Here is a 26,832-nt window from a genome sequence, read left to right on the forward strand (position 1 = left end):
TGATTTAGACAATCATTTGAGACATGTGCTTCTCAACAGAGACATGTGTTTCTGAATCACTATCAAATCTCGATGAGGCCAGGCTTTCGTTAAATTTATGCGTATCCTTTAACCCAATCAAAAACAAGTGCAAGGCCGATACAAAAGCATACTTCATCTGCAAAAGTAAAGTGTGGCATAATTCAAAAGAGTAACTTGCTTGAAACGTCTGTTTTGTCAGTGGCGGGTACAGTGTGAAAATTAGCTCTGCTTGTCTAGCATATAATAATAAATAACTCATGAGGCCTCGTTTTTACCCTCGATCATAGGACCTCAATCTCAAGGGCACATCGTATTGTTAATCTAAACTCCCTGGATACATACAACTCGTGCAGCCACAAGGTGTACCAGGTTATTGCGGTTCTCATTTTACACCCTACCACATGTTAGTTCGATCCCGGCACTACAAGTTCGCTAGATCACTGGCGCCTTAGACAGCTCGCCCACCATGTCCAGGAGGCCTTGTGGTTCACACGTCCAATTTGCTGTACAGAGCTGCGTTCAATGACCAACTAGAAAACATGTGATTGAGGGTTCGAGTCTCGAGTGATAGTGTTTCCATGTGCATGTCCTAACTCGTAGATTTCATCAAGCAGTACGCTACAGCAGACCTATCTATATCACGGATGGCTTTCCCCTGGAGTCCAAAGTCCAAAGAGATGTTAATCTCAAGTCACTCACTCACTCGCTTTTCGGGCAGTCGGGTAGACTAAAGCGTGGGCTCGTCACTCTGAAGATCCGGGATGCAATATGTGAGGCCATTTTGTGGTGTCACCAGCCGTCATATTGCTGGAATATTGGTGAAAGCGGCGTAAAATCATATTCACTCTCTCATTCATTTAAACTTCTTGTCGCTATTTGATTGTGGAACCACCTCGAATATATCTCAAAAGTTAAATGTAAAACAACAAGAGAAGCAGTATTTTGTGCCACTGAATATTTTTGCATACATCTAAACAGGAAATATATGAGGCGATCTTCCTTCTTTCCCTGCATTTGAACACAGCAGTGAAACTGAACTGGCCGTTCGATGGTTTTTAAATGATATTAGATAACTTATAAACGTGCACCTTGTGTTACACCTCTCGGCCAGATTACCATGTGTGTCAAATACATAATTCAATTCAAAAGCATAAAGATACAGATCAGGTAGACAGGAAACACATCTGGTAGTCTAAATGTTTTACTCGAAATGTCACATACGTGGGGACATTATCAATACATACAGTATTTCACGTATTGGATTTTCAGTTAACTTCAGATAACACTTACTTTCATATTTTACAAATTGCTGTTTAACGCCTCAGTCAGCAATATTCTAGCTATATGGCGGTGGTCTGTAAATAATCGAGCCTGGACCAAAAAGTCCAGTGACCAACATCATGAACATTGATCTATGCAGTTGGGAGGCTATGACATTTGAGCACCAAGCCTAAGCACCTGATCCCTTGAGCCTCTTCTTTCGTGGTGATATGCAACTATATCTGTATTAAGCAGGGTTGACTTGTAAAACTGAACTGTAGCACAGTCCAAGAGGTAATATGTCATCATCCATATCTCCGAATACTGGTTCGTGTATAAGGCACAAATACTATGATACTGTCTATGCAAAGACGTGATTCACTGACGTAGTCGGTGTGTGTATGGAGCCAAAAGCAAAGGTGTGTGACAAGATGATGATATCCGTGCAAAGTCCAAGCTCATCTCGCACACAGAACACTCATTTGGTCATTTTCAGATGTCCACGTTTTCATATGTCTGCTCAGTCCGATGTTCTTGTTTTCCTGAAGTTCAGTTGTGTTAATTAATAGTGTACAGAAGAACAAATGGAGAATTCTAATCTTTGACAATACCAACTATGTTCTCAGTGGACGTCTCAAATGCCATCAAAACCTGCAAAGATATAAACTTAACAATTCAGCTACCAAGCATTCCTCTGCTTTTCCGCAAAAGAAAAGCCAAGGAGTAAAAGCATGTACGTTTAAGCATGTTCTTCAGTATTGCAGTTTTAGGAGTATTGGTGTAACACAAAGTATTGTACAAACAGTGTCATCTGGAATCAGTCCATCCATATTCTTCGCAGTCGTATAATCGGAAATTGAGCAGTTTGATTGCAAGATTACAGAAACCAACGATGACGGTAACGTGTTTGCATTCAACGCCCTACAGGTGTTGATGAGTACGTCACCTTAAATTAGTATTCAAGGGTGTGTCTTGGTGTATCTAGTTGTGAGACAAAAAAGTGATGCAGACTTGAGACTCATGCCATCTTATACAACGGTTATGGTCGGTTTCTGGCATGTCTCCTAAATACAATGTTTAAATGTTTATCATAGGCCTGCCTGTTTACCTGTGAAATACACAGCAACATAACCAAATGTGTATTTGAAATCATAACCATTTGCTATGATTGGGCTTATCAAGGAGATCGAGGCTGGATCCTTATCAGATAGCAGAACTGGGTATCGTGATACCTGTGACACTACCAACTTCTGGTTTTCATACATGAAAAGAGTATAACTCACGTCTTGGTCTTCGGTTTTTCTTTGCTTTCTTGTTCGGTTTTGCATATACGTCTTGTATTCCTTCGGTAGTATTGCCAGTATTCTGTTCGACGTTTTCGTACACAGCTTAAATGGAAGTTAATTTGAAATATTAACCCATTTAGATCCGAATATTCATTCTTGTCACGGGGCGGTGTGGTACCCTAGTGATTAAAGCGTTTGCTCGTCAAGCCAAAGGCCCGGGTCTGATTCCCCGCCGCCTTTACCAATATTAGACAATATCAGGGAGGGGTGCACCAGAATCGGGCTTCCCACATTGTACTATTATGTGCAGTCGACCCTTGGTCTTCAGTGTGACGAACGAACACAAGGTTACCCTTTCGTCCCAGTTATTGAATAATAATAATACTTTCTTTTGTGTATGCTCACAGCACTAACGCATTATTACTCGGGATAACCCAAGCTGTCTGTTAACAGTGACCTATTCCACCTGCTGAGTGAAGACAGGCAATTCATGAACAACTCCCTTGCCTAAAATGAGGTCACGTGAGCCACAAGTATCAGTAGTTATAACAGTGGATGGACTTTGATGTGTACAAAAGTCTCGGTAACATTATTGTTTATGTAATGTACACACAGGAATAGTGTGGACCCTCAAACTTAACCCTTACCTTGTATGCTTCTGAATCTTACTATTTCTACGTATATGGGCCCAACACGCAAGGGCAAAGAGCCTTTGGGTTTACTTGCTACTAAAATATAACAATTATTCTAAGGTCTTACGTTGCTGACAGTCATCATCATTATCATCCAAGCTGAAGTATTCGTCATTTTTTAAAATAAAAATTCAAAGGTTTAGAGGATTTATGAGTCGTGCATAAAAAATAAGATGGCTTAATTTCAGAGAGTTATTCTTCTTCTTACAAGTGGAGAAGATTTTCATGTAACAGGAACTTACAGTCAACTAGGTACCTCGACTGTTTGGATGTAGAACACACGACCTTTACCAATGTCCCGGGCCTGTCGGGCCGATGTATGTACATAACGTGGGTAACAATTAATAATGACCGAAAACATTAATTAGTAGTTACGTGATGAAAACGTGTTTGGGAAAGGTATTCACAGAACATGAGGGATATACATGTGTATAATTTCAGCTTAAAGCTCTCATTCGTTCCTATGACATAGAAGAGGAAGCATATCCGGCCATGGGATAAGCGAGTGAGTGAGTGAGTTAATACTTAACGTCACATCGGCAATATCTCAGCCATATCGTGACGAGAACTTTGAACAATGAAAAAGAGCATATATAAATCATAAAAACCCGTCAACGAAGGACAGTAAAACAACTAGAATATCACAATTTCAATTAAAACTAGCATGGAAAGTTAAAACTAATAGCACTATTGAGACAATACAATATAAAAACAGACTATAGATCGCCAACAACAGAAGGTAGATCACCACACTAGGAACCATGGGGACTTACAGTACCTTTGCTACCTGCATGGTCCCTAGTTGGATTTACACCATCCCTTCAGCTGCTGGCGATTGTGTGAAAAGTTAGCCGAAATTAAAAGAACATGAATGCCACGATTAAAATCCTGGTAGACTTAAATTTACTGTGAATGTTTGTGGACTTACGTACCCTCTCAGGAGGACAATAATTTTACAATACTTCAACCCCCTTTGAGGGTACAGCCACCAACGATTCAAGTTACTAATTCAAACTACCAATCATTAAAATGCATCTATTTACACAACATAATTTTCAAAATTCCACCAAAAAATCAATTTCTTTTAAAAACAATGATTAAATGACAACTAACAGTGCTAAAAAGGTCCTTGATAGTTTTGACATTGACAAATTTATCCCTTGTGATGGAGAATTCAACACAGTCGAGCAGAATATGCTTGACCGTGACTCTCTCATCACAAGGGATACAAAACAGAGGATCCTCACCTTTTAAAAGGTATGCATGAGTGTATCTTGTATGGCCAATACGACATCGTCGCAAAATGACTTCTTCAAATCTGGACTGACAACCCAAGTATGTATAACCAATGTAGGGTTTTATTTCATGTAGTTTATTTATACCTACTTGGGTGTCCCACTTCTTCTGCATCAGATCACGAGTGTGAGCTCTAATGCTAGCTTTGTAGTCAGAATAAGGAATACGAAGTGGTGTCACAGATTTGTTGAGTGCTGCCTTAGCAGCAAGATCGGCCATTGCGTTACCGGAAATGCCAACGTGGCTGGGTAACCAACAGAAGACGATGTCGTATTGGCCAGTAGCAAGATCATTATATAATTCAATAATTTCAATTAAAAGTGGATGTTTACAAGAAATATTTTTAACAGCCTGAAGGCAAGAAAGAGAGCCGGAATAGATTATATATTGTTTATGTTTATGGCGTCTTTGAAGATAATTAAGAGCTGTTAATATTGCGTTAGCCTCAGCGGTAAAAATAGAACTGTTGTCTGGTAATCTAGAAGATATTGTTCTGGATCCAATGACAGTGGCACAAGCTACTGCGCCACCGTCCTTGGACCCATCTGTAAATAAGGATTTATATCTGCTATATTTATGTTTCAATTGATTATATTCTTGTTTATACTGTAATTCATTAGTTTCTGATTTTTTAAATGTGGTCAGTGTTAGGTCCACTTGGGGCCTAACCAACTGCCAAGGAGGAGAAGAGAGAAGACGGGAAGGAGCTATGTTTTCAAGCTCAATGCCGGCAGCAGCAAGAAATGGTTTAATTCTTAAACCAAGAGGCGGTACAAGCTAAGATTTCATATTGTATAAGTCCTCACACAGAGGATTGAAAACACAGTTATATGCAGGGTTTGACTCACTGGAATATAATTTTGTTACATACTGTAAAGCTAATTTGATACGTCGCTGCTCAAGAGATGGCTCATCGGCCTCAACGTACAGGCTGTCAACAGGTGAAGTTCGAAAGGAGCCAAGACAAAGTCTTAGACCTTGATGGTGAACAGAATCTAAAAGTTTCAGGTTGCTTTTACAGGCTCCACCATATACAATGGAGCCATAATCAAGTTTTGACCGGATCAGTGATCGATAAAGTTGCAGGAGGGTAGCCTTCAGGCATTTAGTTTTGAGGGATTTGATATGTGGTAGAAACGTTAAATGTGAGTCAAAAATTAATCCCAAGAACTTGGCCTCCTTTACAACTTTGATGGGAGTGCCATCTAGAGATAGTTCTGGGTCCTTATGTGGCTTATATGTTCTGCAAAAATGTATACAGTTAGTTTTGGACTTCGAAAATTCGAAGCCGTTTTCAAGACACCATTTATTTATTTTGTTTAAACACAACTGCAGTTGCCGTTCAATAGTATGCATATTTTTACCACGACAAGAAATGTTAAAATCATCCACAAATAATGATCCATCAATTGAATCGTTTAAAACTTTTGACAAACTATTTATCTTGATACTAAAAAGTGTGACTGACAAAATACTACCTTGCGGAACACCCTGATCCTGATTATAATGATCAGACAGGGTAGAACCTACGCGAACTTGAAATTGTCTGTCATTTAAAAAGTTGGCTATGAATTCAGGCAAACGACCTCGCAAATCATGTAGATCTCTCAAAATGCCATATTTCCAGGTTGTGTCATATGCTTTTTCTAGATCAAAAAAGATAGACAAAGCATGTTGTTTATGAATTAGTGCGTTTTTCACAAATGATTCCAGTCGTACTAAGTGATCGACAGTACTTCTGTTTCTACGGAAACCACACTGTATATCTGTGATTAGGTTATTGGTTTCCAAGTACCAAACAAGTCGATTATTTATCATGCGTTCCATGGTCTTGCAAACACAGCTAGTTAATGAAATCGGACGATAATTGGACGGATCCGTGTGATCACGTCCAGGTTTAGGTATTGGTACTACTATAGCATCACGCCATGAAGAAGGAAATTTACCTGAAGTCCAAATATCATCAAAAATAGATAAGAGCGTCTCTAAACAGGTTTCTGGTAAGTGCTTCAGGAGTTGATAATGTATGTTATCAGCTCCTGTAGCAGTGTCATGAGCTTGATCAAGAGCAGTATGGAGTTCATGAATAGAAAACGTTTCATTATAATCTTCCCCATTATCAGATTTGAAATTCATAGTTTTCTTTTCTTGTTGTTTTTGATACTGCTGAAATTTAGGTACATAATTAGAAGAGGAAGAATGTTTAGCAAGATTTTCGCCCAGTTTATTCGCAATATCTGATTTATCAGTAAGTAATTGATCTCCATGTTTAAGATGATGGACAGTAGATTTAGTACCTTTACCTTTGATTTTCTGGACCATGTTTCATACCTTGGACATGGGTGTCCGAGAATTTATTTTAGATACATAATTTTGCCAAGATTGGCGTTTGTTCTGTCTAAAAGTACGCCGTGCTTTAGCATTTAAAATTTTAAATTTATTTAAATTATGCACCATAGGATGGCGACGGAAATAATGTTCTGCTTTTTTCCTTGCCTTCCTAGCTTGTTTGCACTCATCGTTGAACCATGGTTTTCTTATGTGTGGAACTACAGAGGACTTTGGTATACACTCATCAGCTATGAAATTCAGTTCATCCGAAAAGCATTCAATAGCATCAGGAACGTCAATAAAACGTTCAGGTTTAAGTTTTTCAGCACACAGTGTTTCATATAAAGCCCAGTTAGCCTTTTTAAAATTTCGTCTTGATGATGGAGGAACATCGGATGGAGTTACAGCTTTTAACATAGTAGGAAAATGGTCACTTCCACAGAGGTCATCGTGGACTGACCATTCGAATTCATTTAGTAGTTCGGAAGTTGTCAATGACAAGTCAAGAGCAGAATAGGTCCCTGTCCCAGGGTGTAAATATGTGTTGGAACCATCATTATAAATACATAAGTCATTGTCAGAACAAAAGTCCTCCAACAATTTCCCTTTAGTGGTTGTAGTTACACTACCCCAGAGTGGGTTGTGCCCATTTAAATCTCCCATTATAATACAGGGCTTCGGGAGCTGATCATACAGAGCTTGAAGATCAGTTTTGGCAAACGTCGTCGACGGAGAAATATAAAGAGAGCATAGCGTAAACGCTACATGTAAAGTAATTCTCACTGCAACAGCCTGCATATTAGTATTAAGTGAAACAGGGCTTTGAATAACGTTTTGTTTGACTAAAATGGATGATCCGCCAGTGGCCCGATCACCCGGAGGTGCAAAACAGTGATATGCATTAAACTGACGAAGGTTAAATGTATCTGTTTGTTTTAAATATGTCTCTTGGAGACATATCGCTGAAGGTATAAAATCTTGGACTAATAGCTGTAATTCATGTACATTAGTCCTTAATCCTCTGCAGTTCCACTGTACAATATTATTGGAATAAACTATCTTTTGGGGGGATTTATTGGGGATCTACCCCGCACTCTTTTAGAGGGCGACAAGCTATGTGCCCTAGAATGGACGTTTTCAGAAACGTCCATGTCTTCAAGAGACCCGTATTTATTGAACAATTGAATTTTGTTCTGTGACCCTTTAGGAGTTCTGCCACTTTGTTGTTTTGAAGCATCAGGCTTTGGCTTCGATTTATTTTTCACACTTTGTTGACTATCAGCTGTGGATTGAGACTTAGAGTGTGACTGAGATGATGATTTGTGATCAGAAGACGACTTTGAGGTACTAGGAAGTGATTCCTCAGTCTGTGATGATATAGCTGGGTACAAAAGCTGTGGAGAATCGCAATTTACCCAAGTCAACGTAGTTTGGCAGCCTGTGGTTGATGTAGTGTTAGATTTAGATCCTGATGATGTTTTTGCTACTGTAGCATAAGTTTGTGGAAGATCAGATCTCTTTACCAGTTTTTTTGGCCTCCGAAAAAGAGATATTTTGAGTAAATTTTATTTTATTGATCTCCATTTGCTCTTTCCAAATAGGACACTGTTTAGAAAAGGACGAATGGTCGCCTGAGCAATTGGTGCATTTTTTATAATCGCTGTCACAATCTTCTGTTGTGTGTGTCTTCTCACCACAGTGAGCACACACAACTGACAATGTGCACGTATTTACACCGTGTCCATATTTCTGGCATTTAAAACACCTGAGCGGGTTGGGGATGTAGGTATCAACTTGTATGTTGCAGTAGCCTGCCTTCACTGATTTTGGAGCATTTGGACATGAGAAAGTAAACAGATACGTATTTGTTTTGACGGTTTCGTTGTTTCTGCGAGTTGAAAAGCGCTTGACATATAGTACACCTTGATCTTTCATTTCAGATCCTATATCAAGTTCCGACATGTCATCAAACAATCGATCTCTACCTCTCACGATACCTTTACTTGTATTCAAGGTTTTGTGTGCAGACACCGTGACGGGAATGCCCACGAAAGATTTAATATTCATCAGATTTGTTGCTTGCTGCTTTTTCCCGCACTCGACTAGCAGGGCACCCGAACGTAAACGTCTTATGCTCTTCACATCCCCAGCAATGCCTTGAATACCTTTGGATACAGCAAAGGGGTTCAATTTCAACGGTGTCTTGTCAGGAGTCTCAATCACAATGAAACGTGGCCAATACTCAATCGATGTAGACGGTCTATGGTCAGTATCAACAGGGTCAATATCAAGTGGACGTTTTGTTTTTTTTGTTGGAGTTTCATAAGCCATGGTTAGTGTAATACGGTTCATCATCCGAGCTCCCCACCCACCACGGAGTATCACAAGGACAATGCTAAAGCAAGCGGGCCTCCAGCTTACAGCACCAAGGATACCCGGATGATATACTCCAGCAGAAGAATTAGAAATAATTAATCTACCAGATTGGCCCATGAGCCACCGCCTTCTGGGCATAAGACTCTAGGCAAAAGTTCAGAACTTCAAAAATGCATTTTAAATTTCGAAAAGCTCAATGAACAAATAAGCCAAGACCGAAAGTAAAAATCCAAATAAAATTTGTGCAATGATACATATCCTCCATGCACAGGGCTTGGCATGACCAGCCGATTGGTTGAACCGGGCCCATTCGACCACCCGTCTAGGTGAAGTCAGGGCCAAAGTGGTGTGTTGGGCAATGGAACACAGTTAAAAGCCCCAGTGCCCTCAACCACCAGGATCCCGTCCTCCACCGACACGGGACGCAACCCACGGCAAACGGGTTGGTGGACCAAATATCCCCCCGGGTCCACTACGGGGGTGTCGGCGAGCTCCTAGCATTACCCAGCACCCACCACGAGGAGGTGGCTCGCCACGGGTGCCGCCATGGGATAAAACGGGAAGGGTAAGTGATGGTTTTCCTGAATATTCTTAACAAAATAATTCTGGGAGCTGACACAAAATCGAAAGAGACGTCCTCACACAAATGCTAAAGGCTTTCGTATTACAGCCCATCAACTCCCCTTCGTATGGTCAGCTCGTAAACCATACTCTGTTAAAAACATGAAAAAAAGTTATGATGAAACTTAATGAAATTACCTTCTTAATATACCTTACCTTCTGTCTTCTTTTGTTTCTTTTTCTTTGGTTTCTGACCCTTTCTGGATACTTGTTTACTTTCCTTGTATTGGGTATACAGAGCGTTCACCTGCATCACTAGACATGCCACAGAAATGACAAGTCTTTATGGGTGATTGACTTCTTTATTATTTTCAGTGAAAAGTGATGTGATATTTTCGGTGAAAAGGTAACCAATCGCGTCAGGTAAATCGATTCGTTAAGAGAAGAAAATGTATCGGAACATATTTGAATTTACTGTTCCATTTAGAGTCTTCTTTTGTGCATGTTTGGGTTGAATAATATTTAAACGTTTAGGTCTGAGAGGTGAGGGCCTTGATGGAGACATGATCCTGTGATCATTACTCCAATGTTCCTTGCATTACCTTCATTTGTTTGTCAGCACTGAACATTTGTGATCACAGTGGAAAAAGACTTTGTTTCTATGGGTTTCTACTCACTTTGAAATCGCTTCAACATCCACGGCAATTACTCTTTAAGAACGGATGGTTAGAATACTACATTGCGGTTTTACCCTACGTCTTACCATCATCTCCTGCCCTGAAACATAACAATGGTCAGTATAACCATGGATACATAGACGTATTTCAACTTGAAACACGTCATAAGCAGAGTGTCGCAAGAGACTAATATCTTTGGAACCTTCAATTTTCATTGGTTTTCACTGGTTTTCACATACAGATAAATCCTGTACTGATGGATAAACGCAGCCGCAAATGCACGCTGACAGATAATACTGTCACATACGCTGACTGTCGGATAAAAAGTGTCAGTACGATGACTGTCGGTTCGTGATCGGGAAGGCTAAAATCGTGACGCTTCTCGGTTCCATGAGCGTCGCCTTCGCGGTATTTAAAATGCAGTGTTATGGCTGAATGAAGACAGTGCACTATGAGACTCTGACATATTATAAAGAAATCAGGATTAACACGGACGCTCTGTAATTTGAGCACACATAAAAATGGCAAGTAAAGACATTATATATACTTATTTGTTTTAAATAAAAAAACAAACAAAAAAATCCCCGAACGATTTTATATACACAGATGAGACGTAAATAAACATTTCATTAATTCATATGAAAAAATATATAAAGTCGTTACACGTCGTCATTATCCGTGGTATCACATTCACTGTCTTTGATTTTAAGACAGTTTAAGAAGTTCGGACACATGGTCTGTGTAGGCGATGTCCCCGATGATGCTGTTTACAATATTGTCCATCAGGGTTTGGAGTCGGGAATCAAAGTTCATGTAAGGCATTTTCCTAAATAGGCTCTCGCCAGTTGCATTGCAATATGCTTTTTATTATTTCTAATTAAATACATTTAAAATGCGAAGAAGATTATGACAATGGCCTTACTCATGAAGCTTCCTCCAATGTTTTTCAAAACAAGCGAAGAAGCCACTTATATAAAGTTCAGAACAAGCGAAGAGGATTATAATAATGTTTTGAAAAGAAATCTACGATTGACATGGTTTATGCTTCCTAGCACCGCATCTTTTGCTTCGGTGGTACTCCGCCAATAAGCTCTCCTGGGAAAACCGAAACCCTCACAATCACAAATAAACTGACGCTCAGAGATACCCTTGTGACATACAGCCTGTCAGGTATACACTGATTGCCAAATATGTATTCACCACATACATAGTGACTGTCACATATCATGCACTGCCACACATATATACATGTTTTCACCTACACACCCTGTTCATGCTTGACATCTACTTACTTCTTAACCTTGACCTCTACTTACTTCTTAACCTTGACCTCTGCTTTTTCGTCACCTGGAATGAACAATGTATATGAGGCTCACATACGAACTCGCCTTGTCCTACATTTACACAGAACTCATTACGTCTGATGAATCTAGTGGGTCATGTTCGAATCCAAATAATCTGTTAATCCTTTTCTCGTTTTATACGAGTCCCTCGACTAGATGCTGTTTGGATATTTCTAAACCCATGATCACTCACAAAGGTCTATGAAACCGTAATAAATAGTCAATTTGAAATCAGTGAAATGCAGATCAAATAAACGTCAGATCAAACCCAGTTAAACCAAGAAAAGTCATAATAAATCCAATTAAACCATGTGAAGCCATACCCAAATCCAATTAAACCAAATGAAGTAATATCGATTCCAATTAAATGCAGGGAGGTCACATCAAGTAATATTATAGGAGGGCGGTGCGGGTTGATTCCTCCATGTTTGTTTATGTTCCCTGAGCCCGAACATAAACAAACATCGAGGATACATCAACCTATGGGCCCAGAGGGACCAGTGAACAACGTATTCTCTTAGTAAACACCTCAGGGTTACGTTTGAAGTGTTTGAAGTATGGACTTCGGATCGTGCACTTCAGACAACCTGTGTGAATCAAATTGTCTTACTAAAGCCGCCGCTGTGCATTTCCCCCTCTCAATATTCACATTTCAAGATTTTGCGGACTACACAAGAAAAACAGATTCAGATTTATCCCCCTTCCATCGATTTGCATTCGGAAAACATCGGTAATTTCCGTGAATCATGCGTGTTTCAATGTTATTCGAGATAAAGAACTACCACGAAGTACCGTATGAGTTGCTACTGGCAGGGGGGTGCATTGCAATTTACCTCGCTTGTGAGCGGGGTAATTGAAAATAATAGAAGAACGCTCAGCCAATCAGAAAAAGGACATTTATGTGTGAGGTAAGATAACAAATCATATAAAGTCATTTCAATTCCCATTAAATCATGTGAAGTCATCTCAAATTCAAATAAACAGTAAGAAGTCACATCGAATCCTCGAATTAGGACAGGATTGCGATACATACATGTCAGGTTCGGTATTTAGCACATATGTATCAACGCTGATTAGAGTATAATACATTCCCTAGAACCCTGTCACTTTGCTCTTTGTTGGTGTTGGGAAATATACACTTACGTTTGGATTTTTTCTTTGCTTTTTTGTTCGGAACTGCATAGACGTCCTGTACCCCTGTAACATAACCAAATCAGAGGCACAACGTTCACCAGTTTTTGTATCATTTAAACATGATCAAAACACTAACTCAGTGCAATGATCAGTGCGTCATTCAGATGTGTTATGGTACTTAGAATACAATGATCAGTGCATCATTCAGATGTGTAACGGTACTTAGACTGCAATGATCAGTGCATCATTCAGATGTGTAACGGTACTTAGACTGCAATGATCACAGTGCATCATTCAGATGTGTAACGGTACTTAGACTGCAATGATCAGTGCATCATTCAGATGTGTAACGGTAATTAGACTGCAATGATCAGTGCGTCATTCAGATTTGTAACGACACTTAGACGACTGTAATCAGTTGAACATTTCCACAGTATCACTTGTTTAAGCAGTTTCCTTGTTGACTTTCTGACTTAACACGGAGGTGGTCGGATATGTTACCGATATGCAACGGTCTGATAAGTCATTAACCGTTTGATGAGACGACAGCTGTACCTGTATGTAATTGTTTACTTTCATATTATCCCTTTAACAAGATGCATTCTAGCTGACAACATAAAGACATAGGCAAGTATGTATACTGATAGAAATCTGACCTGGTGTCTGGTTTCCAACTGGCGCGACCGCTGTTGAGCTTGTAGACTGCAGTTAAGAAAGAATGAATTTCCTTTAAGGTGCTTATTTTGCTGCAGAATAGTTCTGTCTTATCTTAAAATTAATAAACCTATATGCCCATGAAATCTCACTCGAAACACGTTGTTAATTTGCAAGTAGAATGTCTGTTATATTGTGATGAATGTTTCGAATCATTAATTCTGGAAGAGATTAGCCTACCTTGACAATACTGACATCTTTGCTTTACTCGTGTTCTGTTCTCTTGAAACAAGGAAATATAAGATTTATGAACAGATGAGTTACCAAATGGCACTTCCATCCGCGCTCTCCATCCCTAGAGTATCATTGAGGTCTGGGTGGGGTAACGAATGCATTCAATTTGACTTTGTGAATAAGTCTAACTTTGGGTCGGCACATTTGCAACAGATTAACAGTCCGACTCCGCACCTTATGACCCTTTGTGGTTATTGCCACCAAACTCTCTTCTCTTGTATAACGTGGTGTAACCTGGTGTTCCCATCATTCTAAAAATATAACGTTTAGCTCAAAGGGAGAATTCCCGTCTATGATGGATCGTCACTGTTGCAACTGTACACGTATATACCTCCCTATGTCGTGAGACGGCGAAACATTCCCAAAACATTTGACACTTAAAGTTCTTACCTGATATGCATTGTAGTATTTTTTCTCTGAAGACGAAGGCCAAACCAAGACAGATGGCATCAACGGCCAGCATCACACACACGCCTATAGTCACTCCTACACCAAGAAAGGGTTGCTGGTTCTCCCGAACACACGTTACTGTCATTTGAAGCATAAAATGTATTTCTATTGCTACATGACAGTCTAACTGTAACCGAACGTCGTAATAATTACGATAATTGTTGTGATGCAATGTTTTGTTTAGGTTCAGTAGAAGATGAAATCACCGTGTTTTCACTACGCCTAGTTGTCATAAATGTGTTATTGTCTCACGTTAGAAACTGCCTTTTCTTTGACACTTTTTTGTCGAGTCCTCAAGGAGGTATTTTGATCATATATTTGGCCCGAGTGCACTTACGTAAAAGTCTTCGCTTATGTTCATTACTTGCAGCTTAAGTACCAGCCTTGACCATACGTCAATAATATCCAAACAGACTTTACAGAATCTCTTGTAACAGCTATACGCAGGTCACCCTCACCTCAGTTTTTAAAGATGTGTGCAAATGTTGGTTTAGGACAGTTGGGATTATCTAGCCTCATATAAGAATGTCGCGTTTTGATTGGTCCACGTGACTCTGATAAAATACCATGTACATCCATCACGATCCGCCAGCGGGAGTATGAGTATAAGTCGTATACTCCCGCTGCGAAAGTCAGATCACTCCGCTACGAAAAACGTGCATCCATAAGCCTTTAGTAACGTGCGGTGCATTGAGGTCAAACGATCAGCTGGTGTCAACATGGCAGTAAGTCGATTTGATGCGTGTTGTTTTGTTTTGATTTAATTAAAACATTCAGTTAGATATATGTGTTATCACATCGTGTCTCGAGAAATACGGGGTTTTACCAGTCCCTCGTAAGGTTATATTCCCTTGTATACAACCTTACTCGGGACTGATAAAACCCCGTATTTCCCGAGACACGATGTGATAACTTAAACTGTTCTCAATTCTCTTCTTGGGTCATGCTGAAAGTGCTCAGTACCGTACATCCCATTTTTGTCATCATGCCCAAGACAAAGAAATAGATCGATTAGACATACAATGAACAAATTATATATGCTTGAATGGTACTGTCTAACATTATTAATGGGTGAGCCATTTCTGAAATTTACACTCTGGCTCCATTTGTAAATTAACTAGTCACACAAAAATCACCGCGGCATATATCTTTAAATGCAGAACACTATTTTTCGACAATACAATAGACAATTGGACAATATTTTGGGACATTTCTGAAATTCACACTCTGGTTACATATGCAAACAAGCTAGTCACACAAAACTTACCACTTGAGGGCTTTACAGGAGTTGTTAATCGTGGTGGTTGTTGACCTGAAACAAATATGTAGCAGTTAAGAGGTAGATCTGATATCGCTTTTGTGGCTTCACTGCTAACATGCATGACATACACTACTAACGCACGGTTCGTATTGATAACAAATTCCAGCTGATTGTAAACAGAGACGATACAACAGAAACTGCACTCGACCACAATCACTAGTATTTAGTTCCAATAAGAAATATACGTTAAAGAAGGAAAATGTAGATTTTAGTCTGAAGATAGCACTTTGACATTAAATTGCCAGTATTGCGTATGATCACCAGTGTCTGAAATATGTGGTAGTGAAAAGTCTTTATAATGCTCGTCAGTGTCAACTTATATAACCCGCTGTTGCTTTCTTTCTGTTGACCTAAAAGAAAGCTATACATTACACGTAAAGTATAGGCCTGGTTCTGGCCTGGGAATAACAATGGTGCAGACTGGTGTCCAAAAAACGACAGGAGAATACCATTAGAGTAAGGATATGCTTTCAGAATGTTGGCGGACATTTGTCGCCACGGAATGTCGATGTCAATATCCAGACACTTATCCCAGAATTATATGTGCTCTATGGTAATGTGGTGCATCATTGATAGACAAGACATTTCTGAAATTTACACTAAATATATAAATTAACCAGTTATACAAAACTCACCACTTGTCGGCTTTGCGGAAGGAGTTGTTGATCGTGGTAGCTGTTGACCTGAAAGAAATATATAGCCGTTAGGAATTACACCTGATCCTTTCTCTTCTGTTGCTTTCCTGCTGACCTGCATGAATTACGCTGCTGACATGAAGGTTCATATGCAGGACACATTCATAGTACAGGCCGCATATATATGTAAGGTCATAAACGATTTCTTCCCATCTTGATAATAGCATTCTGTGTGACTGTTCTTCGTCATGGTATTATAAACATAAATGTGTTTAAGTAGAACAATGCGCTATGGTCACCATTATCTGAAATATGTGCCAGTGTGACTTCTTTATAATGATCGTCAATGTCAACTCATACAACCAGTTCTTTCAATTGTACAAAACTCACCACTTAGAAGCAGGTCGGGATGAGACTGTACCTCTGATGCTTCGTCAGCTGACAAAATAAATAAAGCAGTTAGGACACAGTTCTGATCCCTTGTTTTTGCTCTTGTCCTGCTAATATGAATGGTGTACCAGGCTGACATAAACAGTTTTCCAAGAAATTATTGATAAAAGCTTTGCCTACAACTGATCATACACTTTTAAAATAGGTGTTACATTACATTACATGTAGTACGTTACTTAGCATAGGAGGCAACTCTTGTAGGATTCAAATGACTTGGATGAACTTTACTTCATGATCATCAAGAGTTATTTCCCCTGGAGTAGCAGGCGGAGACCTTTGTTGACATGACAGATTTCACAGGAGAAGAGAAAGGAAAGCTGGTTTTAGATGATTTTAAAAGGGGTTTGACTATGTCGTCCAGTTATTAAAAGCTTAAATGCATTTAAACTGAACATAAAGCTGTTTCTTTGAAAAAGAACGTTTCTTCGATTTAGACACTTAGTGGATGTAAACATATGTGAACCACTCTTGCCTTCTTTCAGTTATCCAAAACTTATCACCTGTATTCGGTCCAGGTGTACCTGTGACTGGTCCTGCTTGACCTATGAAAAGACATAAAGCATATAGGAGGTAGTCATGAGTCTTTGTTTCTGTCGTTGCATGGCTTATCCGGCTGACAGATGGGTTCATCTGCACGCTTCTAATAAGATATAGGCCTAATTAAGATTAGTTGGACAAACGATATATTTTACTAAGACATGAAGCTCTTCATGGGATAGAATAACTAAGGCTAAATAAAACAAATAAAATGTTTCTCGTGCATCGGCGCGTCACATTTATTTGTGCGCATAACAGGTTTTTATTGCCACTTAAAAAAATAGTCAATTTGTGCACTATTAGAATGTGTGTCTGTAACAACAAGTGTAACTGAATCTACAACTCATTACCTTTCCAAGCTCTATTTTCTGAGAGAAAAAATAAAAATGTGTATCTTTTTTTCAATCAAAAATTGTTTAAAAAGTCCTACCGCCCACCTCACTTCTGAAACAAATGTGCCCGGGGGAAAGAAAACATTTATTTTTACGCTGCCTAACAGGTTTTAATGACATTTAACTATAAATTAGAGACCTGTGTCCTCGTTATGTGTAAACCTTAATTTGTACCAGTTAAATGCAATATATAATCGAGCAATCCAAACTGTGAAATCTTACCAATAACGTAAACCGTAAACAACTATTACATCTTACCAACAATGTAAACAGTCTTGTTTGTACTGTAGTCTGCACTTACGACAGAACACCCGAATCTCCTCCATTGTCTAGATTCGAGATTACATGCACCAGTGTGGACGCCCCTGTATACTGACATTCTGCCGATGAAGTAGGCAGGTCGTAGGTGATGTTTTGGTCATCGGGGTACCGTGTCCAGGAGCTGAACTCGTTGTCTATCGATCTCCAATCCCATGTCCAGGGGTTCTGGAGGTTGTTCTCATGAAACTGATTCCCAATCCTTCCTGTACACCTGAATGAGATGCGCTGACCATCATCATACCTGAGCCTGTCTGGACTGGGGAACATCTCTATATGCTCTGAATAAGCTGTAGGGAAAGCAGTGTACATCAGCATTCGGGGCAATCGACGTAGACGAATGCCGATGTTAACATTACAGTTATTAAAACCATACACGAATGCAATGGGCATTGTATAAATGGTGCATAGATATTCAGTTGATTTGCATGAATCGCTCCTGCTTGGATTGTTTAAATGCATTCAATAATAAATTGTGACTAATAAATTGTGACAAGCAATACATTTATGAGACAAGTTAAGAATATTTCATACTGACCAAGAATTACAATTATAATTGATAGAAGAACACGCATGGACGGATGCAGAAATACACCAAGAAATGTGATTAATAGCTCAAAAATGTATAAATTGTGAGGTAAATGCAACTTGTTTTCCGCTGGTTTTGACACTTTTTCATTTCACCCAAACTCAACGAATATTGAATCAGTTGTTTCACTGCACGTTCTCACGTGCCGCGTAAAGTCCCCATTAAGCGCACAAAAGTAGCATTTATCTATAAATAGATAAATATAAATATTCATATAGTCTGTGTGCGTGTGTGAAGGAAATGAAACATTTCAGATTCAGTTGTAGTAACATTATGCACCTGTGATTGTGATGTTGGCTGTTGCCTCAGCAACTCCAGATGTCTCCGCCAAGAGTGAGTGAGTGAGTTAATATTTTCCGTCACATCGGCAATATCTCAGCCATATCGTGACGATAACATTTAAATTAAATATATACATGTGGAAAAAACTGTCAACGAAGGACAGTAAAACAACTAGAATATCACAATTTTAATTAAAACTAGTATGGAAAGTTAAAACTAATAGCACTATTTAGACAATACAATATAGAAACAGACTATAGATCGCCAACAACTGAAGGTAGATCACCACACTAGGAACCATGGGGACTTACAGTACCTGTGCTACCTGCATGGTCCCTAGTTGGATTTACACCATTCCTTCAGCTGCTGGCGATTGTACGAAAAGTTAGCCGAAATTAAAATCACATGAATACTACGATTAAAATCCTGGTAGACTTAAATTTACTGTGAATGTTTGTGGACTTACGTACCCTCTCAGGAGGACAATAATTTTACAATACTTCAACCCCCTTTGAGGGTACAGCCACCAACAATTCAAGTTACTAATTCAAACTACCAATCATTAAAATGCATCTATTTACACAACATAATTTTCAAAATTCCACCAAAAAATCAATTTCCTTGAAAAACCAATGATTAAATGACAACTAACAGTGTTAAAAGGTCCTTGACAGTTTTGACATTGAAAAATTTATCCCTTGTGATGGAGAATTCAACACAGTCAAGCAGAATATGCTTGATTGTGACTCTTTCATCACAAGGGATACAAAACGGAGGATCCTCCCCTTTCAAAAGGTACACATGAGTATATCTAGTGTGGCCAATACGACATCGTCTTAAAATAACCTCTTCAAATCTGGACTGACATCCCAAGTGGGTATAACCAATGTAAGGTTTTATCTCATGTAATTTATTGATACCCACTTGGGTGTCCCACGTCTTTTGCATCAGATCACGGATATAAGATCTAATGGTGGCTTTGTAATCACTATAAGGAAGAAGAAGTGGTGTCACAGATTTGTTGAGTGCTGCTTTAGCAGCAAGGTCAGCCAATGTGTTACCAGAAATGCCTACATGGCTGGGTAACCAACAGAAGACGATGTCGTATTGGCCAGTAGCAAGATCATTATACAATTCAATAATTTCTATTAAAAGTGGATGTTTGCAAGAAATATGTTTAAAAGCCTGAAGGCAAGAAAGAGAATCGGAATAGATTATATATTGTTTACGTTTAGGGTGTCTTTGAACTCCGCCAAGAATAACGTGCTGCTGTAGTATGTGGACGAAACATTTGTACTTTTCAAATCTGTCAGGATGAACTGTATACTGCCTGTTGCTCCAGTGATAACACCTGAGGCTGTCATCCGCTGTTGCAAACTTGTGTCCACTACAGTTACGGACGTCTTTCGCCAGTCCATCTGAATGATAGGCTGTTTAGAGTCATTAAATGATTTCTTGCCCATCTCTATACTATACAATATAGCTATTCCAAGTGCATCTGGCCCACACCTGACAGTCAATTGAGATGTTGAGTTATTGCCCCCGATTATTGCTTGGCTTGGTGATGCGGTCAGGTTTGCCCCTGGGGCTGAAAAATATATACAGAAAAAAAATTGATACTACGTATTCATGGTCTCAATGTGTGGAGCAGTACAGATAATCGTCATTTGTAAAGGCTGATTCCACAAGACGTTTAACTAGCGGCTTGCAGTTACCGAACACAGAAGTGGCATATCTGGCATTAGAGAAGTAGATTCTTGGAGGATGAAGAAGAATGAATACATGCACACAAGCAAAGTAATCAATGAGTAAGTCAAGGTAGAGTAATGTTCGTTCACGTCATTCATCAATGACCTCTATGAACTTGGATATTCAGACTCTGGCGTAATCCTGCCATGGGGTAAATGCCCTGGAAAACTTCTTGCTGATGACATTACTGTGATGGATTCGTCTATCAACGGACAGCAAAATCCTCTCGATGTCGCTGAAACCTATGCTCATGTGTGGGCAGCTAAATACAATGCATGCAAGAGTTCTACACTTTGAATGCTCAAACGATAACGTTAAAATCAGTAATGTATCAATGTGTATGTTCCACACAGAAAATCTATTAAATCTGCATGTGAAAAGTGCTCATGAACACTAGTCATAATAATGGATTGTATTTTGATGGACTTAATCCTATATCTGCAGCACGTATCTGGCAGAGAGTAATCTTAGCATGTGACCTCAGTGGATGCAACGTAAGTAAATTCTCTTAAAGAATATGAAATGCTCGAAGTTGTACAACGGTTCAGGGACTACACAAGCGCTCTTCCAGTATTGTTGTATTGGATGCCTGCAGTATTATGCCACTACAGTACAACATAGACAAAAGAGCCCTCTACCTATTAGGAAAGTTAGGCAATGCAAAGTATAACTGTGTTTTTAAAGTAATGTTTCTAGTTCGTCTTGGTCATTTTATGTGTTGGGATAGTTCTACATGCACCGTATATAGTAGAAAATCCCCGATATCTAATATGCTGGAACTTGTACATGAGTATAACCTAAACGATGTACCAGCTAACTATGTCAGTAATGGTCATTTTATGAATAAGAAAACCTGGTCCAGTGCTGTAAATGATGCTATAAACTCTCATAGAGACATTTCATATCCATCTAAATTCAAGACTTTTAAGTTTGTTAAGATATATTTATCTAAGACTGGAATTTATCTAACGTGCAAGCAAACAAAAAGCCTATCAAGCATTTCCATTACAGGGGAAAGTAATATACCCAGTAGAGAAACATGCCACTGACCCAGCCTGTCCTTTTGGTCGATTTCCACCTTCAGCACCCATTCAAATCGTGGTCCATGATGTTCCCGCTGGTTTGAATCCTTCGATATTAAACATTGGTGATTTTTATACATCTCATCTAATTCCTCTTTCAGAATCCCCTGCCTAGTTCGTCTTTCTTGTAATACGAAAACAGTCCACCTTTTCACGTACATTTTGATTTACCAGACGGTGTCAGTGGCTCAGCGTCGTCTACGCCCTTGAAGTCGCCGTACTGGTATAAATAGCTCACTCTGACCTGCCACCGCGCAGGAGAGAACGGCCTCCGAGCCAAGAGAATACGGTCTCTGAGCTCAGAGAACGACCAACACAGGTGCACCAAGATCAAGCAGATTATATGATTATATAAACTCTAAATTCTCGAGCAGATAAGATTTTAAAAGATGTTTGATTGTTTTTGGTTTTTTGGTTGTTGTTGGGACATCGATAGCAGTTTAACACACCTCGGGGGTCCGTTTTCACTACAATCCGAGTATGCCGCTGAAAATGCGTAACATTTCTACAGTGATGTACACATCTTTGGTTCCATAAATATTTTCTTTGCATGATTAAAAGTGAATGAGTGAGTTTGCTTTTGGCCGCACTTAGCAATTTGTCAGCGAAATGGCCGCGGAGCATGGTCAATACTTACGTCCATGCAGTTAGACATGTCACATCGAAATAAGGAACATTCCAACATACGTGATATACGTGATATACCTGTACTGGAGCTAACTGTAAATAGCAAATGATTAACACATTTTAAAGAAGATTTATGACTTATAAGGGATCGGTATATGAACTGACACAAGCAAAGAATGAAGGCGTGGAAAAACCATAACTGCAACATGAAATTGCGTTAGATGAATTCTATTAGATTTACAAGTTTTACAAAGCATGGATCTGAAGAATTATAATTAGCGACTATGAACAAACTAAAATACATGTACACGCGATGGAACAATTCTGTGATTGTTACCATACCATACTGAACATGTGTTGATGAATCACTATCAGAAAGGTCGTGCAAAAATGTGAGAGTATCCTCCCTACTAGTGGCACCCGTCATAAACATATGGAAAGTCTAGTGAATTGTTCATTTGAAATAATTACTTTTATCCCTACAGGATAAAATATTTTATTTCAGTAATTTCGGGTGTAAGGTTCGAGTATATGAACTTAAATTTTCCTTGTATAAACCAATGTATGGATTAACGGCTATTGCAATGGGACGTAACTCTGTGTCTCGGGCTAAAATGGCTCACAGTTATCCAAGCCCTTGTTTCCTTTCAAGAAAGGGGGATAAATGCATATGGTTTGAATGTCCTCTTTTGGGTGCGCCATTCAGGCAACACACAATTTAATTGCTGAGAGTGAAAGGTTTGATGGTGTCGACATGCCGGGGACTAGACGGGCGAAGAGAAAGCGCGGAAACGTGATTACAGTGCCAGGACACAAGATAACAGGAAAAAAACGGCGTGAAGCAGCCAGAAAATCGAGGCGAGCGACCGAGGACGAGGCGGTGACAGAGCGGGTCCGCTGACGCGAGCCGAGACCGGTGGTTCCGGACGAGGTGGGGCCAGCAGAGCCGAACGGGAGTCACGGTAGGGCATTGCCCACAGGCGGTGAGTATATTGACATATCATTGGATCCACACATAGTTGATGCTAATTCGCACTCTTTACCGCAGACAGATATTCCTGTTCCCAAACCCTCACAGCCTGTTTTTACAGCAAATTCCCCGTTAAGTACGCAAACATGGCCACCTCAGATTTTGTCAGCTTCTGACGGTGATGTACCCGGGTTGACTCAGTGTGGGGTTGATGATGTAGGTGTGAATCTCCCAATCGCCCTCAAGGAGAAAATATGGAAAGGTGAGTATGTCAGTCTATCTCTATTGCTGAAATCAGACAGGGAACTGGAGGATTATGCATGTACGTCAGTAGTGTTTGTGAACATGGGAGGTCAACTCGAGCTCAAACCAAAGTCAACAGGTAAAAGGGTGCAGAACATTTTTGAGTGGACAACAGCATTTACTGTTTACATGAGCATTTACATTCTCGCACACCCGGAGGCTACTCAAGGCATGCTTAAGTACATGAACACCATTAGAATGGCAGCAACTCGACATCCCGGATATGGATGGAGATTATATGATGAGCAAGTTAGGTTACGGCAAGCTAGGTGTCCAGGCAGTCCATGGGGCACCGTCAAAGTAGAACTATGGATGCTGTATGTGCAAGATCCCTTAGCGCAGCAAAACCCGAGTTCTACCACACAAAACAGAGGATTGAGTAGACAGTTTCAGCGACCAGGTAATAAAAGGCAGGCCACATGCAACTCCTTCAATTATGCTTCCTGTTTTCGTCGACAATGCAGATTCAAGCATGCATGTTCAAGATGTGGGAACGACAACCATCCAGCCCAGAATTGTCGAGGAAACCAAATCTCAAGATCAATTAACCCTGGGATGGACTCCAATCAAACAAGTGGTTTGGGCGGAAATGGCGAAAAGTTATCCCAACCAGGAAGTCGCCCAGGAGCTGGTAACAGGGTTTAGAGAAGGATTTCGGTTAAACTACAGCGGTCCCAAAAGGAGGTTCTCAGCACGAAACTTAAAATCTGTCAGGGAGAATATAAGTATTGCAAAGGAAAAGATTAAAAAAGAAGTTGATTTAGGGAGAATAGCTGGACCTTTCACCTCTCCTCCATTAGCTAATTTTAGGGTATCTCCGATAGGTTTAGTACCAAAATCAACTCCTGGTGATTTCAGGGTAATTCACCATTTATCTTATCCCCAAGGTGAAAGTGTTAATGACTTTATTGAGCAGTCACCAGTGCATTATGCATGCTTTGACAATGCTGTTTCCTTTATTCAGAAATTTGGAAACGGGACATTGTTAGCCAAAGCTGATATAAAGAGTGCTTTTCGATTAATGGTAGTATCTCCAAAAGATTTTGACTTACTTAGCTTTGTGCTGGATAATAAGTACTACTATGACAAGTGCCTCCCAATGGACTGTAGTATTAGCTGTCACCTTTTTGAAAAGTTTTCGACTTTTATTGAATGGATGGTGAAGGATAGGGAGCAATCAGGAGATACAGTGCACTACCTGGATGATTTTCTGTTCAGTGGTCCTGCAGATTCAGATGGTTGTCAGAGATCATTAGAGGCATTTTGTGATGTGTGTGAGGAGCTAGGTGTACCCATTGCGACTGAAAGACGGTTTATCTAACAACGTCATTAGTCTTTCTTCGTCTGGAGCTTGACAGTATGGCAATGTCAGTTAGGGTTCCAACAGAGAAAATAAACAAAGCTAGAGAAAAGATTGATGCAGTTTTGAATTCATCAAAGGTGAGATTATTTGAGATGCAATCTCTGGTTGGTTCATTAAACTTCCTGTGCAAGGCGGTGGCACCAGGGAGAGCATTTCTCCGGAGACTGATAAATTCCATGAAGGGTAGAAAAAAGCACCACAGAATAAGGGTTACCAGAGGCATAAAAGAAGATCTGTTGACATGGCAGTCTTTTCTCACAGAATTTAATGGTAACACAATTATGCGTTCAAAATGGTGGAGTCAAGTGACACTTTGCAGCTGTTCACAGATAGTGCTGGGGGGAGAGGCCGAGGTTTCGGTGTTTACTTTCAAGGGAGTTGGGCCAGCGAGGCCTGGCCAGATGAATGGATTGACAGCGATTTGACCAAAAATATCACTCTTCTTGAATATTTCCCAATTGTTGTTGCCATTGAGGTATGGGGTCAGCGCCTCAGCAATAGGAAAGTGCTATTTCTATTAGATAACCAGGCAATGGTGCAGATCATAAACTCTATGACGTCAAAGTGTGAAAGAGTTATGACCCTTGTACGTCATCTTGTGCTCCGATGTCTGGAGTGGAACATTACAGTACGAGCTCAGTACATTGAAGGTAGACGCAATGGAATAGCAGACTCGCTTTCTCGTTTTCAGTTGACCAGGTTCCGAAAGTTGGTGCCGAATGCAGACGAGAAAGCGACAACAACACCAGACAGAATTTGGAAGCTTGTGCAGTAGAAGCCCAACGTTTAGTTAGTGCCTCATTATCAGTAAGCACAAAGAAAGCTTATGCAGCTGCACATAACTCATTTGTAAAGTTTTGCCAGTTTCATGGTATTAATACAGGATTTCCAGTACAGCTGAATACCCTTGTATTATACTTATCCTCATTGTCGCTCAAGCAATATTCTCCAAGCACCCTGAACCTTCATGTATCAGCTCTAAGTTACCTACACAAGTTAAGAGGTTTACCTGAGGTCACAAACAATTTCTTTGTCCAAAAGATGTTGGAAGGAAGTAGACGCTTAAACAAAAAGTTTGACACAAGTGCCCCAATTACCTACAATATCTTGGTGCAATTACCGAAAGCATTGCAAGTTGTATGTGTTTCAACGTATGAAGCTACACTGTTTAAAGCTTGTTATGCTTTGGCATTTTTGGGGCTGTTTCGGGTTGGCGAGTTAGTTTTCACAGATACCCTTCATGCAGATTGACCGCTAGGATTGAAAGATGTACAAGTGGATAAATCGACCTTGTTGATAAGGCTACGATATTCAAAGACTGATCAAAGGGGAAAGAGTTTTACATTGAGGATCAAGCAAGTACAGGGAAGTAATATGTGCCCAGTTACTTGCATGAAGAATTACCTCAGAATCAGACCTAGGGTTGGCCCTTATTTATTTCAGCATTACAATTCTCAACCATTAACAAGGTATCAATTTTCAGCTATGGTCTCCAGATAGGTCGCATTCCTTGGGCTGAATCAAGCTCTTTACAAGTCTCACTCATTCAGAATAGGGGCAGCATCAACAGCAGCAGAAAAGGGGGTACCATTTGATAGTATTAGGAAATGGGGGAGATGGCATTCCAGTGCTTATGTGTCTTATGTTAGATAGATAGGATTCACATTTCAGTTCTGCATAATACTCTTACCCTTTCCACGACCTATAACATGAGACATTTAAGTAAATTTATCTTGTTTACAATTGAACTGAGAAAAGTTTCTATCAGATGTTTGGATCATTGGGTCATCCTTCATTTATTGGGCTCAGAGACACAGTTCAAGGTTGAAGATAGGTAAT

General features: G+C 39.8%; 2 protein-coding genes and 2 pseudogenes across 2 annotated transcripts in view; 2 read left to right on the forward strand and 2 right to left on the reverse strand.

The window, feature by feature from the left end:
• Positions 1–18,020, reverse strand: part of LOC137290357 (uncharacterized) — a 77,549-nt gene extending 59,529 nt beyond the window's left edge. Inside the window, exon 1 of the mRNA XM_067821235.1 lies at positions 17,969–18,020. The gene's annotated coding sequence lies outside the window, so the exon portion shown is untranslated. The remainder of the gene's footprint in view (positions 1–17,968) is intronic.
• Positions 1,916–14,460, reverse strand: LOC137258163 (uncharacterized; annotated as a pseudogene).
• Positions 18,021–23,111: 5,091 nt separating the features above from the next.
• On the forward strand, positions 23,112–24,275 carry LOC137271822 (uncharacterized). Its single transcript, XM_067804224.1, has 2 exons — positions 23,112–23,249; positions 23,406–24,275. The coding sequence occupies exons 1-2, from the start codon at positions 23,112–23,114 to the stop codon at positions 24,273–24,275; spliced, it is 1,008 nt and encodes a 335-aa protein (XP_067660325.1).
• A 1,010-nt stretch (positions 24,276–25,285) lies between these two features.
• On the forward strand, positions 25,286–26,646 carry LOC137271832 (uncharacterized; annotated as a pseudogene).
• The last annotated feature ends 186 nt before the right edge of the window (positions 26,647–26,832 follow it).

Source organism: Haliotis asinina, chromosome 1 (assembly GCF_037392515.1).
Source record: "Haliotis asinina isolate JCU_RB_2024 chromosome 1, JCU_Hal_asi_v2, whole genome shotgun sequence".
NCBI lineage: Eukaryota > Metazoa > Mollusca > Gastropoda > Lepetellida > Haliotidae > Haliotis > Haliotis asinina.

Coding starts and splice junctions, on each gene's coding strand:
- LOC137271822 (XM_067804224.1), top strand. CDS start 23,112: ATGCCGGGGACTAGACGGGCGAAGAGAAAGCGCGGAAACGTGATTACA. Junction 23,250..23,405: donor ACGAGGCGGTGACAGAGCGG/GTCCGCTGACGC, acceptor TCTTTACCGCAG/ACAGATATTCCTGTTCCCAA.